Source organism: Didymosphaeria variabile, assembly GCF_027946475.1.
Source record: "Didymosphaeria variabile strain IMI 356815 chromosome Unknown scaffold_2, whole genome shotgun sequence".
Taxonomy (NCBI): Eukaryota; Fungi; Ascomycota; class Dothideomycetes; order Pleosporales; family Didymosphaeriaceae; genus Didymosphaeria; species Didymosphaeria variabile.
In genome coordinates this window covers 1,481,708-1,499,053 of record NW_026611621.1, presented here as the reverse complement: position 1 = coordinate 1,499,053, position 17,346 = coordinate 1,481,708, and the positions used below count along the sequence as shown (strand labels likewise).

General features: G+C 51.9%; 5 protein-coding genes across 5 annotated transcripts; 2 read left to right on the top strand and 3 right to left on the bottom strand.

The window, feature by feature from the left end:
- Positions 1–54: 54 nt before the first annotated feature.
- N0V89_002193 (uncharacterized protein) lies at positions 55–3,000 on the top strand (the record flags this gene model as incomplete). Its single annotated transcript, XM_056211003.1, has 7 exons — positions 55–72; positions 129–191; positions 237–806; positions 1,172–1,239; positions 1,293–1,921; positions 1,980–2,001; positions 2,052–3,000. 7 exons carry the CDS (start codon positions 55–57, stop codon positions 2,998–3,000), a joined length of 2,319 nt encoding a protein of 772 aa, XP_056074476.1.
- A 4,803-nt stretch (positions 3,001–7,803) lies between these two features.
- Positions 7,804–10,425, top strand: N0V89_002192 (uncharacterized protein; the record flags this gene model as incomplete). Its single annotated transcript, XM_056211002.1, has 2 exons — positions 7,804–8,966; positions 9,066–10,425. 2 exons carry the CDS (start codon positions 7,804–7,806, stop codon positions 10,423–10,425), a joined length of 2,523 nt encoding a protein of 840 aa, XP_056074475.1.
- Positions 10,426–10,636: 211 nt separating this feature from the next.
- Positions 10,637–12,421, bottom strand: N0V89_002191 (uncharacterized protein; the record flags this gene model as incomplete). Its single annotated transcript, XM_056211001.1, has 1 exon — positions 10,637–12,421. One exon carries the CDS (start codon positions 12,419–12,421, stop codon positions 10,637–10,639), a length of 1,785 nt encoding a protein of 594 aa, XP_056074474.1.
- Positions 12,422–12,964: 543 nt separating this feature from the next.
- NPR2 (Nitrogen permease regulator 2) lies at positions 12,965–14,706 on the bottom strand (the record flags this gene model as incomplete). The annotated part of the gene is made up of 3 exons (XM_056211000.1): positions 12,965–14,019; positions 14,080–14,559; positions 14,652–14,706. 3 exons carry the CDS (start codon positions 14,704–14,706, stop codon positions 12,965–12,967), a joined length of 1,590 nt encoding a protein of 529 aa, XP_056074473.1.
- Positions 14,707–15,019: 313 nt separating this feature from the next.
- On the bottom strand, positions 15,020–16,885 carry N0V89_002189 (uncharacterized protein; the record flags this gene model as incomplete). The annotated part of the gene is made up of 5 exons (XM_056210999.1): positions 15,020–15,441; positions 15,509–15,742; positions 15,793–15,897; positions 15,939–16,670; positions 16,726–16,885. 5 exons carry the CDS (start codon positions 16,883–16,885, stop codon positions 15,020–15,022), a joined length of 1,653 nt encoding a protein of 550 aa, XP_056074472.1.
- Between the last annotated feature and the right edge of the window lie 461 nt (positions 16,886–17,346).

Here is a 17,346-nt window from a genome sequence, read left to right as displayed (position 1 = left end):
TGTGAGAGGAGAGAAATGGCTGGCTTTAAGCACGATGGAGCCTTTGCAGAATACATGATCGCTGATCCAGCGGTACGTACTCCTTTGCTCGAGCGAGCTGGCTTCACTGACGGGTGACATGCATCTAGACCACTGTTCATCTTCCAGGAAGGGTGTCTTTTGAACAAGGTGCACCGCTTATGTGTGCAGGCGTAAGTTCCCGCATCCTATAAGTTCCGGATTGCTGATGCATGAAGGCCACGGTATGGGGCGCACTCCAGAAGCTAAAGCCGGACGTTCAACCAGGAGAAACAGTCGCAATCGTGGGCATAGGTGGTCTTGGACAGCTCGGAATCCAATTTGCAAAAGCTATGGGTTACAAGACGGTAGCCATCGACAACCGATCAGAAGGCCGTCGGCTGGCAACTGAAGTATCTTCCAACTTGAAGCCCGATCTTGTTGTCGATTCTTCAGCCTCGGATGCTTCAAATAAGATTCTAAACTTCACAGCGGGCGAAGGACTTGCAGGCATTGTGGTCTGTACAGATTCTATTGCAGCAAACACCTGGAGTCTACAACAACTAGGCAATGGAGGCGTGATGGTACCAGTGGGCCTACCGAAGGACAAATGGCAATTCGACACAGAACCTATCGTCTTCCGTGAACTGACTATTCGAGGTGTATATGTAGCTGGGAGGGAACAAGTGGAAGAGATGTTGAAAATTGTGGCCGAACACAACATTGCATCTCATGTCACTACCATTCCCTTCGACCAAATACCAAGTCTGGTCGCGAAGTACACAGACCCGGCTATGAAGGGACGACTGGTGGTCAAAATTACACAATAAGAGCTAAAAGTATTATATCTCACCGGCTGTTACGTACAACTCCTGCATCCTAAAAAAAGAACAGATCAAACACGTTCTTTTCTCGTTATGTTTTCATTACGGGGTCTCTTCCCACGTTCCGGAATCCCCACCACGTGGTATAATTGTACTGAATCCTTCGGTGGGGAAGACTTTCCGACGCGTAACGCGGATTCGCCACGTTGTTGGAGTCGGTTGGAGACGGAGCTCGCCGACTCCAATGCAAAGTTCCCTTTGAAGCAAGGCGCATGATTGGTCACACCATACGCGACATCTCACACGCTTGAGACTCTCTTTGGTATATCAATCTAACCACCGGACAATAGAGAGTCTTGATCGTCACAGCAAACATCAAAGCCTATATCATGTCAGTGTTCTTTGATTCTCCATTGAGGTTCGTGAACAGAACATCCACGTCGCACAAGGAGAAGCTAATTTAACAATAAGCGACGATGCTATACCCGAAGGCGAGGCTGAGTTGCTTCTAGCCAATATTGGTATCACAGAAGGGTTGTCAATAAGAGAGTCAGGTGAATATCGACAATTGTTAGCCGCAGTGCACGACGTTGCCGAGCATGTCCTTGCTCTACCAGACTACACTGCACGGGCGAATACCGAAAGGTATCCACGAAAGAACATAATACGCCCTTCTCCTGAAGATCAAGATTATGGCGCTGCCTGGGCGCATAAGTTTTCGATTAAGGGTAATCCAAGAGGGACGTTGTTAAAGGGCAAAACGGTTTGTCTGAAAGACAATATAGCCGTAGCCGGCGTTCCTCAATTCTTTGGCACTGATGCTATTCCGGCATGGACTTCTGGTGCAGACGCCACGGTTGTCACGCGTGCATTGGAAGCAGGCGCAGATATCGTCGGCACAACGATCTGTGAAAATTTCTGTAACTCGACATCTTCATACACAAGTGCACAAGGAACTGTCCACAACCCTTATGCAGAAGGCTATTCCGCCGGTGGCAGTACATCCGGTGGTTCAGCATTGGTTGGAGGAGGCTTGGTAGATATCGCTATCGGTGCCGATCAAGGAGGCAGCATTCGTGTGCCATCGTCGTTCTGTGGCTGTACGTACTGCTTTCGTGAAACATTTTTCAAATTGGCTAGGGCTGACTTACGTCTCAGGTGTCGGGTTGAAGCCAACACAGTAGGTTTTACGCAAGCAGCTTGCTGTTTTAAACACTGACTTCATCTCAGCGGACTTGTTCCCTACACTGGGATCAGCTCCTCAGACGCCATCAATGACCATGCTGGTCCAATTGCGAGGAATGTGAGAGATGTTGCAGTTTGTCTAGATGCCATCAGTGGACGAGACGATTACGACGACCGGACACTCGGAGCTCCTCTTTACGGGTCAACAACATTTTCCAAATCCCTACGGAGCTCGGTTGAAGGTTTCAAGATAGGCATACTAATTGAAGGATTCGAGCATCGGTTGGTGGACCCTCTCGTGAAGCAGACAGTTCTAGACGCCAGCTACGCTTTCCAAAACCTCGGTGCTAAAGTTGAAGAAGTATCTCTGCCTCTACACCTGGAAGGTCCCGCTATCTGGACGATCCAGGCAAGAATCGCCGGTACTCTCGGCTTGATGGGATTTGCGCACGGTCGACGCGGGCTTTTCTCCACCGAATACGAAGCTGCTCGCCAACCATGGACAAGTGCAAGCTTCCAGAAGCTCTTCCCATCAACCAAGAATACCATGATCAACGGTCTCTCGCTCATGAAGAGCTATCCCGGCCTGTATGCCAAAACTATGAACATAGCACAGCAAATCCGCGACTCCTACGAGAAACTGTTCCAGGAGTATGACCTCATCGTTATGCCTACAACTCCCTTCGTCGCGCCTTCAAATATAGAGTGGAAGCAGGGAGACTCACCCATGGCTGCACTCAAGCCAAGCATGGGCATTACAATCAACACAGCGATATTTGATGTCACAGGTCATCCGGCAATGTCACTCCCTGTAGGGTTTGCGCCAAGCAGCGAAGATCCTAATGTGAGACTTCCAGTAGGAATGCAACTCGTTGGAGGATTGTGGCAGGAGCAAAAGATACTAGATGCAGCACTCGCGTGGGAGACCGCAAACCAGTGGAGAACGATCGGTACCCAGAACGCCGAAATTCAAAAGCTTCCTGTGAAGCTATAAGGAATAAGGTTGAAAAAAATCTAGGCTTACATAGCATCTGAGGCGCAATATATCCGGCGAAGACTCAAGTTAGATTGAATGTGCAAGAACAGCTATGCGTGCAACGAACGTGTATTACCCACTATTGGTGATATGATGCATCGTGAAAGCAAACGGCAGTCTGAACTTGCTTTACATTTTGAAGATAGGGAGATAACTGAGCACCAACGGCATGTATTCCTTCAACTTGGTTTATGCAATCATCCCGTGAGGAGAGACGAATGAGCTTAAGCACCATGAAACCAACGCTTTATATAATCAAAGCCAGTACCGTTATAGAGTGACGCCACGCCATGCCGTGATTTACTGGAGCATGTGAGAAGCCGTTCATCCATGAAAGAGATTTCATATATGCAATTGGATTGATTAATTTATTGTATATCCACCATCTACCACAAGTGCATGCCCTTGAATGAATGACGCCTGCGGCGAGCATAAGAAAAGGACTGCATCGGCAACCTCGTCTGGAGTGCCCATTCTCTGCATAGGCGCTATGTTGATAGCAGGCTTAAGCGCTTCCACCATCTCAGGAGACGTAGTCGTCATTGGTGTCTCGATCACACCCGGACACACGCAATTCACGCGAATCAAGTTCTCTGAGTAATCAATTGCGTTCGAACGCGTCATGTTGATGATCGCAGCCTTGGAAGCACAATATGCAGCTATCGAATAATGTAAGCTGATGACATTTGTCAGAGGAGGTAACCTACCAGCACCAGGTCGGCCAACTATACCAAGTTGACTGGCTATATTCACAATAGCGCCTCTCTGTTTCGGCTGCTCATCTAAAGGGTCTTGCTTGAGCATGTTTCTTAGTTGTGCGCGACAGCTTAGCCACGACCCGCCTAGCATGAGTCAGTGTCATTCAGAAGAATGCATCCATTCCACCACCTACGGTAATTGATACCGTTCAACCGATCAAATGCGTCCGTCTCCATTTCCACCGCTTTCAGCGTCTTGCTTCCTAATACTCCTGCGCAATTCACCGCATAGTCAAGCCTTGAGAATTCGCTGAAAACTTCTTCATGGAAGGAGTCGATGAAACTCTCGTTGGCAATGTCACCTGTTCTATCAAAGACGTTGATTGAGGGGTTGATGGATAAGATAGCGTCTTTGGTCTGAGAGAGCGTTCTTGGGTTGATGTCGGTTATAGCGATCCTCGTGCACCCGGATCGGGCGAACCCTTTGGCTACAGCTGCGCCAATGCCTTATCATTGTCAGACAAATCATACTTCAAGGCCGTACGCCTTGCTTTCTCACCTGTACCACCTGCACCGGTCACCACAGCTGCACCAAGCAATTGCCTTGCAATGGATGCCATCTGTCCAGTGATGAACACTAATGATAAACACAACGAAAGGGCAAAATAACAAAGATGTCTCGCGTGCCAAGAGTTACAGCGAAGTGGTCGAAATCCTACACTGTCTGCAATTGACACGGAGTAAAGCGCGCAGATCAGCGCGGACTATGACTGTGATGATAAGCCCTTCGGACAGTAAATCTGGTGATGTCAGGCTAATAGATAGCGAGCATGGGACGCCCTCGATGATAGTGCGGAATAAGGCCTGATCGCGGTAGTGATCGCTAGGCGATGCAATTGGAGTCGAGATTGGAGCAGGTTCCTGCAATCGCATACCCCAAAATGTGGGGTAAGCTCAGCAATCGTCCGGTGTGGTACTAGTCAGGCTAGCGCTTGTCTTAAGAAAGCCCTGACTCCACGCACTCCAAACCCACTCCTCCAACACTCCGCAACTCCAAACTCTGACACCATATGCACAGACACAGCCATACGTGCCGTTTTTGCTCGCGGTCATTCAAGCGTGCCGAGCATCTAACCCGCCATCTCCGCACACGTGAGTTGCTCCACTGTGTTGACCCACTCCTTTACTACTCCAGATAGGAATGCTAACTGTTGGATGCAAAGACACGCGGGAGAAGCCCTTCTTGTGTCAATGTGGCGCATCTTTCACCCGTCGAGATCTTCTCACAAGACACTGGCGAATCACTGGTCATAGCGATGCTGGTGTAGGACATCACGACCCACAACACGAGACGCAGACGCAGACGCAAACACCGTCCCAGCACAATGTGTCTTCGAACAACCTGAGCGCGGCCAATGTAGTCATCGAAAATGGGATGCTCGCAACTCCGACTCAGACTCATCGGCCAGAGCTCCCGACACCGGTGGACTCCTTCCACGATACGCAAGGGCACATCGATCCAGCGTTACATCCTGGCCCCTATCAAGATGAAGGATTCGAAGATTTTCGAGACTTCGTGAACTTCATAGATGGTGTAGGCCTATCAGCACAATGGACGCCTGAGTATAATATTGACTGGTTACGGCTCGATAACTATGAAGAGTCCCGACGACCATCAAGAGAGCCGGAACCTCCTCAATCGCCAGGAAATGAGGAGATTGGTACCCCTTTCAGCACTTGGCTACCTTCAGCACCAGCGGAAGATCAGATTCATTTGAGATCCCATTCGGGAGCAGGTGAGTCCACATGTTGCTATGGCCGATCTTCCATTCATATGAGGATTTGGTGGTCCCTGAAAAAGGACTAGTATTGGGGCCCTACGCTTCGCTGTATCAATATCGACTGATAGCTGTCCCAGATGTTCGCGAGAGTCGAGCAAGACATGGAACATATCATGTAACAGAAGACCACAGGAGCTTCCTCATCTCTCTACTCCCCAGCTTTCCGGCTCCCATCTCAGAGTTCGAGATACCTTCGCGCCATGCCCTTACTCGCTACATCACTGCCTTCTTTTCTGGGTTTCATAGCCACTTTCCGTTCATTCACGAACCGACCTACAAGCCATCATGCTCACCCCTGGAGCTCACGTTAGCCATGTGTGCAGCAGGAGCACAGTATTGCTTCGAACGACGAAGTGCAGATCGTCTATTCCGCGTTGCAAAGGCTATTGTTTTCGAGCGACTTCGTCAGGAAGAATCGCATTTCGGCCCACAAACCTTGGCATTTATCGCATCTACTAATATGCTTTCGCCCGCTACGGCACCAATGACAAGGAAAGCAGGTCCATGGGCGCCACTCGATATGGCCAAAACACTATTGATCCTCGTAGGGTTTGCCACATGGGAACGAAAAGACTTGTTACAGCAAGCTTTCGCCCTCCGAGGATTGCTTGTTCAATGTCTCCGTGACAATGGTCTTAGGGAAGAGAGCACTTCCTCTAGCATCCCGGCCGCAGCAAGGTCCGCGTTGTGGGATGAATGGGTCCAACACGAATCTTCCAGACGAACAAAGTTGGTTGGTATGTAATGGCTTGTCTGGTGTATAACATCTTTTTCTGACACTGCACAGCTTTCTGTTATATCAATGTCCACTCTATTGCATACAACATACATCCACTGCTCTGGAGTAGTGAACTACATCTGCGACTGCCTTGCTGCACTCCATACTGGCAAGCGTCCAGCGCCGCACAGTGGGCATCGCTCGAACGTGAGCGCAAAGAAGATCAGATGCCTTTCCAACAAGCCTTATCGGTCCTGCTTCAGGGCACATCGAGCATCAACTCAGTTCATCCCATACCCAGCCCTATTGGCAACTATATATTGCTCCATGCTCTGTTGCAACGTATTCATGTGGTAAGGGAGCTCTCCTTTCCTGCCGCTTCGCCAGCAGCAATTTCAGGATCAGAGCTTCACACGATTGGGTAAGCATGAACATCCAAGGGCATTTTACGATAAATCGCCGCTGAATCATTCACAGTCGTGCGCTTCGCAGTTGGACGAGTCTATGGCAGCAAGCTCCTGAGAGCATACTTGATCCTAACAACGAAAGCGGACCCATTCCCTTCACTTCGAGTGCTTTACTCGTTGTGGCTTACATCCGCCTTTCTCTGGACCTAGGCTCACATCGTCACCTCGAGTCGCGCGATCCGACTCTGATCACTCAGAGCCTGGCTACGCTGCCTGACATTGAGCGCAACGACAACCTCTTATCGGCTTTGTTGTATTCGACTCATGCACTCAGTATACCCGTGCGACTTGGGATCGACAGAGTCGCACGAAGTCAGGCTTTCTTTTGGAGCGTTCAGCATGCTATTTCTAGCTTCGAATGTGCGATATTTCTGGGCAAATGGCTATGTTCGCTGCCTAGCCCGCTGTGTGACGACAGTCTATCTCGTATGCTTTGGTCACATTCTTCAGCTGTCCGTCCTTACTAACGCTATCAGGCTCGGAACACCGTATCGTTCATTGGGTCAAATGCATTGTTGAAGAGGCATATGCAGTTGTCGACTTTGACGAGGAACGCGAACTGACTGTTCCAGACGAGCCGTTTCAGCTCGGCCTTGCCGTTCTGCATATCTGGAGTCGTTTCCTCCAGGGCAACACGCAATGGCAATTCGTCAACAACCTCGGTATCAGTCTCGAGAAATATACAAAAACGCTCACCTGATAAAGTGAGGCAATGCGGCTCTGCTACCGGAGCCCTGAAGTAGGCAACCGCCCGAGGATACGATTTGTACGAGGTGGCGTTCTCGGTTGATGATAAGCCGTGCCCCGCCGCAGCGTCCTCCCCAGTACCAGCAATCCTTCCCGCAATTTTGACCGTGGTATCGATGCCGCGCATCAACTTCACAGAATGCGCCGCCATATACGCCGCCAACACCACTCAAGGACAAGATCTAAGGACAAAGTATGGTTGGCATGGTCCGCTGCTAGGGCTACCCCCGAGTCCGCATACGCAGATCACACGCGAAGGTTGCCTTGCAATATGTGGCCATGGCGCCGATATGTATCCGTGGGGTGATGTTTCAGCAACCATTACTACATGGCTTTTACCAGTCGTTGGTACTCTCCTTCAAGCACCATTTGAAAGCAATGCGTTCAGACGGACTCTACTGGCCATTACGCGATGGGTCGGATCGCCAATCGCATCCCTCAGCTATGTTCTCTGGAACATCAAAGTATCGGCCAAGGGCGCATTGATGGTAGACATGGCCGTACCATACGATCAGGTGCCCGACCGCAAGACCGACTTTGGTAGCGTGAGGGACTCGATGTACCTCCTGCTAGCCATGAATCAGTACACGATGAAGCCCACAGCGATGCTCAGGGAGAAGGAAGCAGAAGGCTTGCTACGCATAGTTCTATTCAGCAAAGACTTGAAGTTGACCGACACCGACAAAACATTGCGACAAATGCGACGCATCCTTGCTCGAGAAGTCCGTGAAATGAGAAGACGTGGGGCTGTTCCGGTTTTCGTGTCCATCATGTGGTTTCTATTCGCATTTGCACTTTCCATTCAAGCAGCGTTCGGAGTGGTCGGCGAGAACCGAACAGCTCACGACCTGGCATTGGGCTGCATGCTCGCATGGTTCCCCATCTTGATCATGGCGACGATCGTAGATCGCAACCCTATTGCGGCAGAAGCTATTCGAAAGAAACTCAACGCGCTGGTGGACCATGTGCGACATGCATTGCGTGATGAACGCCATCGTCAAGAATTTATCGATTCTTTCAGCGATCAGCCAAATTTCAAGCCATTTGCGCATCACATCCACGACATCGCAGCGAAAGCAGAGTACATGGACAATTTTTTCGTCGACTTTGCTGGCCAAGCTCGCGTACGGTGGCATTATGGAGCTGCGCATCCTATTCTTTCGGACATTGAGAACTGCTACATTGCAGAAAAGGGACGAAATTGGCTTGCGAACGAGAGAGAAGCTCGCACTAACCTGGTATTGGGACCTATCAACGATGAAGGGCTGGTCTGGTTCGACATTCGCGAGTTTTGGCAGGTTGCCGCTTCAGTCGCGATTGTTCTGGGCAGTTGTGGTGGCGCTTTCATCCTGAGCTTCTTCACGCCCACTGTTGGCCTGGGATGTCGTAGTGGCGGTTACACTATATTCTTCTGCATATCTCTGGGATTGATGATTATGGAGATGATCGTGTGGTAAGTTCACATTAGATAAGCATTGGGCCCTGTGTTGACCTGAAATACCTAACACGGTGTTTGACAAACTATCTTTAATAAGGCACTGACTCTTTCCAGGTTGATTCTGTCCCCGTACGAAATACAGGAGCTGCCTTGGCTAGCGAGAACCCATTCACGGCTACAGAGCAATGCCTTCGTACACCGGTTGGACGACAGAAGGCATGATCAATGGGGCTACATCAAAAGACGAACCTCCAGCATCGTACGCACGACCGAGAACTATCTTATAAAGATCATCACAAGATTAGTTCTGATATACCCCTTCAAGGATAAGGAGGCCACCAGAGACTTGGTGGAGACACTCCTTGACGAGCGTGCCAAAGCCCTAAGAGACATGAGTCCCCAGCGAAAATGGGAATGGTTTTTCTTTCGCCCAGTCGAAAGCTTTAACACCGTATGGCTGGTGTACATCGTTGTCGCTCAAACTTGGGGCTTCTACAAGACCTGCGACTGCGTCACCAGCACCTGGGGCGGTGCAGGCGGCTACCTCGACTTCGGCGTGCAAGACGTTGCAAGTAAATGGGTGGAGCCGTACTGGCTCACAGGCACACTGCTCACCTCCACAGTCATGGGCCTCTCTATCTTCTATATTACAGTCGAGTGGTGCCAACAGTCTTTCCTATCGACGGAAGACTACGAGGACGCGAGACAGGGCTTGCGCATGACACGGATCTACAGACACTGGACGTTCTTCTTTCGCCGCCTCTCCCGCCTTTTCTCGCGCTTTACGTTCAATCCCATGGAACGTGTTGCTGTAGCCATCGGTCTGATGAAATATCCGCAAAAGACGCTGCTCTGGACAAAGGTGCACACCCACGACCCTGACATCCCGATACCAGGTCCGTCGACACCACGACCGCACGGAAACCCGAGCATAGAACTCTCGGACTTTTCGACGGTGAGAGACGACAGCCAGCACTCGCGCCACGCGTACGACACACCCGCTATGGCGCACTCCCTGTTCCCGCCTGCAATCCCGCAGCGCAGACCGCGACAAGACAGCGACTCCTCGGCCGCGCGGCCCTCGCCGTCACTACTGAGACAAGAATACAGCAGCCCTAGCTCGTCGCTCTCCAATCGTCCGAGTCACGACTCCTCATTCTCCATGTCACCCCTTCTCCAGCGCCCCCTAGAGGCACACCATCACCTGGCCCGCACAGGGTCCACAAACTCTGCCGTCCCGGACCATGACGACCGACGCAGCAGCGGCGAGGAGTACGGGCTTGCGTCACAGGTGAGCCCAGTGAGGGCGGGGGAGCGGAGTCTGTTCTTGGATATGGGGATGAGTGGGATGGTGCAGAGCAGGCAGGGGTATGCGAGGGCGAATTCGGATCCGGGGAGTCCGCCTGGGGTGGATGCATTGGGGATATTCTTGGAAGGCGGTAATGTTGATTTGGAGAGAGGAGAGAGGAGGTGAGTAAGGTGGGGAGGCGGGGGTTGTATTATAGGACGGGAAAGATAGGAGCTGAAATGTGACGCAAATTTGGTGTAGAACGATGGTGGAATCCCATGGCGCTGTTGTATTTCGAAACTCATGCAACGACAGTATGTACTGATTATCACATTAAGCCAAATTGCCTCCCGATAGTCATACAGGTCTCTCCAGATTCGCGTTATATGCCGCCCAATCATCCATACCGCACCTTCCGACCCTTTGCTCCATAAGTCGGCTCAGCCATCGTGTAGCTTACGTGTACGCCCCTCTCCTTCGCATACTCGATCACATCTCTACTACTCAGGTTTCGACAATAATCGGCATTGACGTAGCGTAGTGCAGGCGCTCCGTCGACGAGCTTTTTGATTCCGTAACCAGAAACCTTTGTGTTTGAGATATTGATGGTGGTTAGACTGGTCGATTCGGTGATGATGCTGATGTCGTCGTCTGTGAGAGGCTGTCCAGGAAGTTCCAGGGAAGTCAAGGAGCGTGTTAGGACGCGTGGTGACGTTGATAGAAAAGTGGAGACGAGTGTGCTCGAGGGGATAGAGTCCAAGGCGGAAGGTGTTCCGTCGAAGTTGTTTGTCACGATACTCCCGCTCAGAGAGAGGCGTTGTAAGGGTGCCCCGTCATCGATGGGGATTCTCGAAGCGTTCGCTCCCGCTGCACCGTTCGGCGCCACGTAATAGTCCAGAAGTCTGGGTAGAAAATCGGCAAATAAAACCACCAGGCCGCCCAAATTCAATTGAGTGAGGGAGCGCGAGCATGACATCTCGACGGTTACCATGTCCTGGAATCCAGAATGTGACGGAGAAGCGATTCGCGGGTGGTAGCTGAGGCTCTCTAATGTATGCGGGATGATAGGGAAATGATTGAGGGCAACCTGCGACAACACAAGGTTGGTCAGGCGAGATTCACCGAGGGGGTAGATGCCGCTCGGTGGCATTAGTTGACCCCAGTTCACACATTTCAATGAGCGCAATTCGGGGACTTGTTGTAATAGAGTCGTGATGTGACTGTTTGGCACTCGTCGATCGGAATTGCTGCACAATGAGATGCTTTGTAGTCTGCTGTACGGGCCACCTTTCCAGTTCATTGGTTGTTGGTCCACTGCAACGATATCTCTGAAATCAATGAGCTCTAATTCCGGTCGTCTGCGCAAGATTTGACCCATGGTGTCCGTGCTAATCTCGGTGTATACGGAGAGACGCTTCAGTTTCTGTGCACACTGCACCATCTCAATAAGCGTATCAGATATCTTAAACGGGAATGACAGTATCGTCAGGGTATGAAGGTACTTGCAAGCGGTTGCAATATTACGGAGGATGTCTGTATGCTGTACTCGGTGGACGGTCAATGTGTGCAGCATGTTGCGACTGTAGCGGACAGCATTGCCGAGAAAGCTTCTTGATACAGGCTTCGTAGCGCTAGATAGATCGAGATCAGCCCAAAGCTTGGGGCGGTTGGTGAGATAACCTTTCCAGCCTCTGCAGACACGAAGGCAATTCATCATGTTCTTGAAAGAGAGATAGCCGATGACCATCTCCACAAGCTCCACCGGAAGGATCGTGAAAGGGTCGATGGCTTTGGGTGGGGAAAGCTTGCGCGTAAGTTTGTTGTGCAACTGCTGGAGAAGCTGAAAGTCCTTGTCTTCGACCGGCACATTCTTCATGCCGTACTTGTAGATGTTCAGCGCTGTGTCCAGCTTGCCCATCCTCTGCAGCGCGCTCGCCGTGCGCAAATAGCCCTTCACATTGTGCTTGTGTGTGCGGATCGCAAGACGCCCATCTTTGACGGCTGCGGCGAAGTCGGCGAGTTTCTCGTACGCGGCAGCGCGGTAGTCGTATAGCGTTGTGGAGGGATTCACCGACGCGTCGATGCCGTTCGTGAAGGCTTCCACAGCTTTTTCGTATTGCTTGAGCTTGTAGTAAGATTTGCCGATTTCCTGGTATTCCTCAGGTGAGAGCGTGCGAGCCATGGCTTGGATGTTAAAATCGAGTGAGGAGCACTCTCGCGGTGTGGTTGAGACGCGGGGCGCCAAAATCTGGGGTCGAAACGCGCGACGCGCTGGCACGTGTGTAATTTGGCCTGTGCACCTACACCATCCACTTTCAATTGTATCTCCGCAGGGGTCGCAGAAAAAGGCTACTGTGGCGGATCAAATCAGCAGATGTGCGGGTATCAAACGGTGGAAGCTGTCGGACAATTGAAATCCAAAGTAATGTTTACGTTGACTGATCTGCTGTTAGCCAGCCGGGGTTTAGATGGCAGGTAGTGGAGCTATTAGGGCCGTTTATATATTAAGATGGCAAATACGACTTCCCATTTTAGCAACTATACTACCCAAGGATGTAGAAACACACAGTCCTCCATCCCACTGCACGAAGACTGCTCGTCTTCAACCACTTCAATATCCTTCTCTCAACCTGTAGTGCTTACCGACTAAAAACCTGAGCATCTCCCAACATCTTCACCCTCCCCTCCACCCCTTCTCCCCATTCCCACCTCCGTACAAATCTCATCAAAACAATGCATCCCATCCAAAAACCTCATCAGTCCCCTCCCCACCCATCTCTTCACCACTAATAATACTATCTAACCTCGTGATGTCCTCCAGCCTTCTTTCCCCACCGGGCGCAAATAGACTCGATGCCACAGAAGGCCTGTGCTGAACATGTGATGCGGCACCTGCGGCACTCTCGCGGTGGTGAGGGTAAGCATGATTGCGGATCGTAGACGTGTCTGAGGCGGCGGCGCCGTGCGTGGAGGGCGCTGTGCTGGTCGAGTTGCTTTGCAAGCTTGTTGGCGGCGCAGGCGGTACTGCGACGTTCGTGCTGGTTGCGACGGCGTATTTATGGATTCTGTACAGAAAGCCTTTGATAATGCCGAAAGTGATCAGGCGCCGGACGTCGATGCCGCGGAGGAGATCGAGGTTGTCGAGAACCCATTGGCGGAGAGAGAGACCTTGGCGGAGACTGGTGTATAGTGTGATAAGGGTTTCATGGGGAATGTCATGGGTTCCTTCGTCGGGGGATAGAGGACCGGGGGGGTTGGTGAGGCTGTCGGTGGTGGAGAGGGCGTCGCTTTGGGCTGAGGATGTTGAGGCATTTGATGAGATGGAAGAGCGGGAGTCGCGGGATGATCCTGTTACTGAAGCCTCGCTCCCCATCCGAGTCGTAGTGGTACTCGGACCTTTCCATCGTACACGAGGCACCCGGACGTACCGGACGCACTCCTCTTGAACTGCTTCGTCTACAATAAAACCCCCGATTTCGGCGGTTGGCGCGTAAACCGCCGCAAAGCTGAACACATCTAGCAGTACAAGGCATCCGTAGAAGACTAGATGTTGGAACGCCTTGCGCGTGAGACTGAGGTCCGTGTCGGCAAGCTGCGCGATATGCGCAACGCTGTGAATGCCATTGATGTAAGGCAGGATGCGATTCAGCGTGAGATCAGAGGAAATTGGCGTGTTGAGAGACGATAGACTGATAGTCAAGACAGGGACTTGATGAGCATGAATGGGCGGTGGAGGCGGGCGCGTACGAAAAAGCTTCAAGTTAATCGTATTGGAATCATCTACACCATGGATTAGCATCCCGCCCATGTCAACCATTCACTCGATGCAGGCAAACCTACCAATTGGAATCATACACTCAGCATAGTTATTCAAATCCTCCAGCAACATCTCACACAAGGCGAAAACCTTACTCCCACTCCCCGTCCTCCACGCCCTATCCTCTTTGTCGTCTTCCCAAACACCCATTTCATCCTCCTCTCCACTCACAAAACCACCCTGCTCTTCGAGGCCTCTTAGCAATCGTCCGACCTTCCTCACCACCTCTCCATACGCAACCCAATCCGACAAACTCTCCTCAACAACGATCGACCAATTGAAGATGAACTCATTCCTGGAGTATCTGCCTTCCCGGATGCAGACGGGATACCCAATGACGCGGTAGTGGTTGACACAGAAGGTGAGGAGGCGATCGCAGAACTGTTGGGTGGGAATGAGGTAGGGCGTGGCAGAGTCGAAGGAGAAGAGCGGGGCGCGCAGAGCGGAAGGTGCGGAAGACGGCGTTATACTGCCCTCGGGAATTTGATGGAGGACGCGGGAGCCTGTGCGACGGTTAGCTGGCGGGCGGGCGCGAATGCGAAGGCAAGAGCGATGGTGGGGCAGGCTGTTGGGACAGCGCGGGATTGATGCGCACCTTTCTCGTGGTGAAAGCGCGTGAAGAAGATGGCCTTGATCGCGCGCGTAGGCATTGAGCCTGTGGGTCGTGGTTGTCCAAAGTCGATCTGGATTGGAGCTACATTGTGGGTGTTAGGTTGAAAGCTGTGGGGAAGCTGGTGGAGCTTCACGTTGTTGATGGTCTGTGCATCTGACCTAGCATTCGAGAAGCACGTTGTGTATGCATGTCGGACCTTGACTTGAACGAAATTAGCTAGATTTTGTAGCGTTGAAGCTTCCGTGACTCTATATGCTGTTGACTAGGATCAACAGAATGCCGCCCGTGCTGATGAAGCGTAACGAAAGTCGGCATTCCAGCTGTTGAACAAGCTCTGTAGATCCCCGCAGTTACTCTCCAGGGTTTGTGTTCTCGTCAACACCGTATTCATCCACGATCCATGCACAGAACCTCTCCCACCTCGTAGCCCACTCTTTCAATCTCTGCGCCCGTAGTCCCTTGCCAGTGCTACCGTCCTTGATACTCTGCACCCACTCTTTTTGCGAGTAGTCTTCAAGGCTTGCCCACCGGACGCTGTTCTCTGCTAGCGAGCCCAGACCTTCCAGCCCAAGATTGTCCCAACCCTGAAGTGCCTGCCAAAAATCATGGCTCATGCCACTAACACCTTGCCCCAAGATCGTGGGATCATCGTTGCACAAACTACACGGTACTCCGCGGGCCAGCAAAGCCGGCAGTGGGTGCGACATTATGCTGCCACAGAGACGCAAGACTTCGTTGGAGACGGGGCAGGACTCGATCAGGATTTTCTTCTCTTTGACCATGTCGATGAGGAGCGGGTGCTTGTAGAGGGGAGAAGCCGTGGCCGATGCGGCGAGTACCGAGAAGGATGGCATCGAACAGGTTCTCGTCCACTGAATCCCCATCGCCGAGGGTCTCACCAGCGTGGAAGAAGAACGGAATATCTACGCCGGATTCCGCGCACTTTTTGCGAAAAAAGAAGAGCAAGGGAGAGAGATCGGAGAGCGGGCGGCCAAGATCTTCTTGGCCGACGAAGTCGTAGCCTGCGATAAGCTCGGGAAACTCGATCTTCATCTCGATACATTGCTTCATACCTGCACATGTTAGTTCCCGTACAAGAGAAAGATCTTGGGCAATGGCTTACTGTTGACAACTGTGCGGTTGTCAAAGGCACGAACGGTAGTCCAGATCATGCGTACGCCCCAGAAGTCCTTGCCTTTTTCGGATGCCTTGAACTTTTCGACCTCATCTTCAATGTGTTCGAGCATGTGGAAAAAATCTGCATCCCACTCTTCTTTGCCGAGCCTGCGGTACGGTGTGTAGAGAAGGCCGATCGCAGATCGACATAGTAGGTACCGTCTTCCAATAGCTGCTGGCACATTTTTCGAATGAATTTGCGGAAGATAGGTTCGTAGTAGATTATTGAGCCCAAGATGGGGAAGCAAGACATGAACTTCCGCCACACTTCGTTAGGGCCCTCGTGGTGTTTGACGTGTTCTTCCGGTGTGATGGATGTACGCAGGCGAATCCATTCAATGAACCCTTTCCGTCCGCCATCTGGGAAGCCGTCTGCCGCGGCTACTAGTGGAACTTGTGTGTTTCTGGCATATTCGTCACTCCATATGGAAACATCGCTCTGTGCGCTGGCTTTGCTATAGGTAAATGAGAACCCAGTCTTCAATCGCGCCTGTTCACTTGACAGCGGGGCATCACTCCGCACGCAAACACCTTCGGTAACGAAGGCCTCCTCGAGCACCCAGTCAAGATCCACCATAGCCTCGAGGTGGCAGTGCAGAAGCGCGCCCTTTGGCATCTCACGCACGATTTTCCACAGCTTGCTCTTCTCCATACGCTCCTTGGCAAGATTGAACATCATGCCGGGGAAAATGTCGACGTGGTCGCTGGCGAGGCTGTCCTCATAGTCCTTGCTCCACAGAGTTTGCTGCTCCTCGAAGCGGATCTGGGAAACAATGGCACATGCTTCCTGAGCTGTGGGCGATAGGTTTTCTCGGAAATGGTGGTCTGAAGGCTGTCAGACCTAGATTCGTTCATACTGGCTAAAATGATGTTGACGGACCACTGCGCTGCTTCTTCTCTTGCTGCACCAGGGCATCGCGGCCGGAGAGGTACTTTTGTATGAAGGGGTCGCCAAGGCTGGGGACGCCCTCGGCTTGCTCCCAAGCGCTATCTGTCGGCGATGCCATACTCTGTACGCCAGAAGGCACGGTTGAGGGCATGAGATGGGTGTATGTGTCTAATGTGGCTGCCTGAGAGCCGCGGTAAGCCGTGGTCGCGTAGAGGCTTCCCGATAAGGTGCCTCCGGTGGTCGTTATCGATAGTGGGCCACACCCTGGGCCGAGCCAGCGAGTCGCGGGGAAGTGCACTAACGCCGGGCGCGCTGTGCTGGTGACCACAACTCGTCGACGACAACATCGCATCATCAGACGTCTTCCCTAGATCCCCTGCTGTTGGCCACTTGTGACTGCACACCCGACGAACCTAATCTAATCTCGCCACAGGCTCACTCTTGTCCTCCTCACACCCCCGAATCCGCGCTGCGAACGTCGGTCGTCTGTTGCCTCGACCGCGCTACCCAACCAACAGAAATACCCTACATTCACTCAACTTCCAACATTCCACTGGCCGCCTTTTCATACCATCACGGAACACATCACGAGATTCGCGTCGCTTAGCCCAG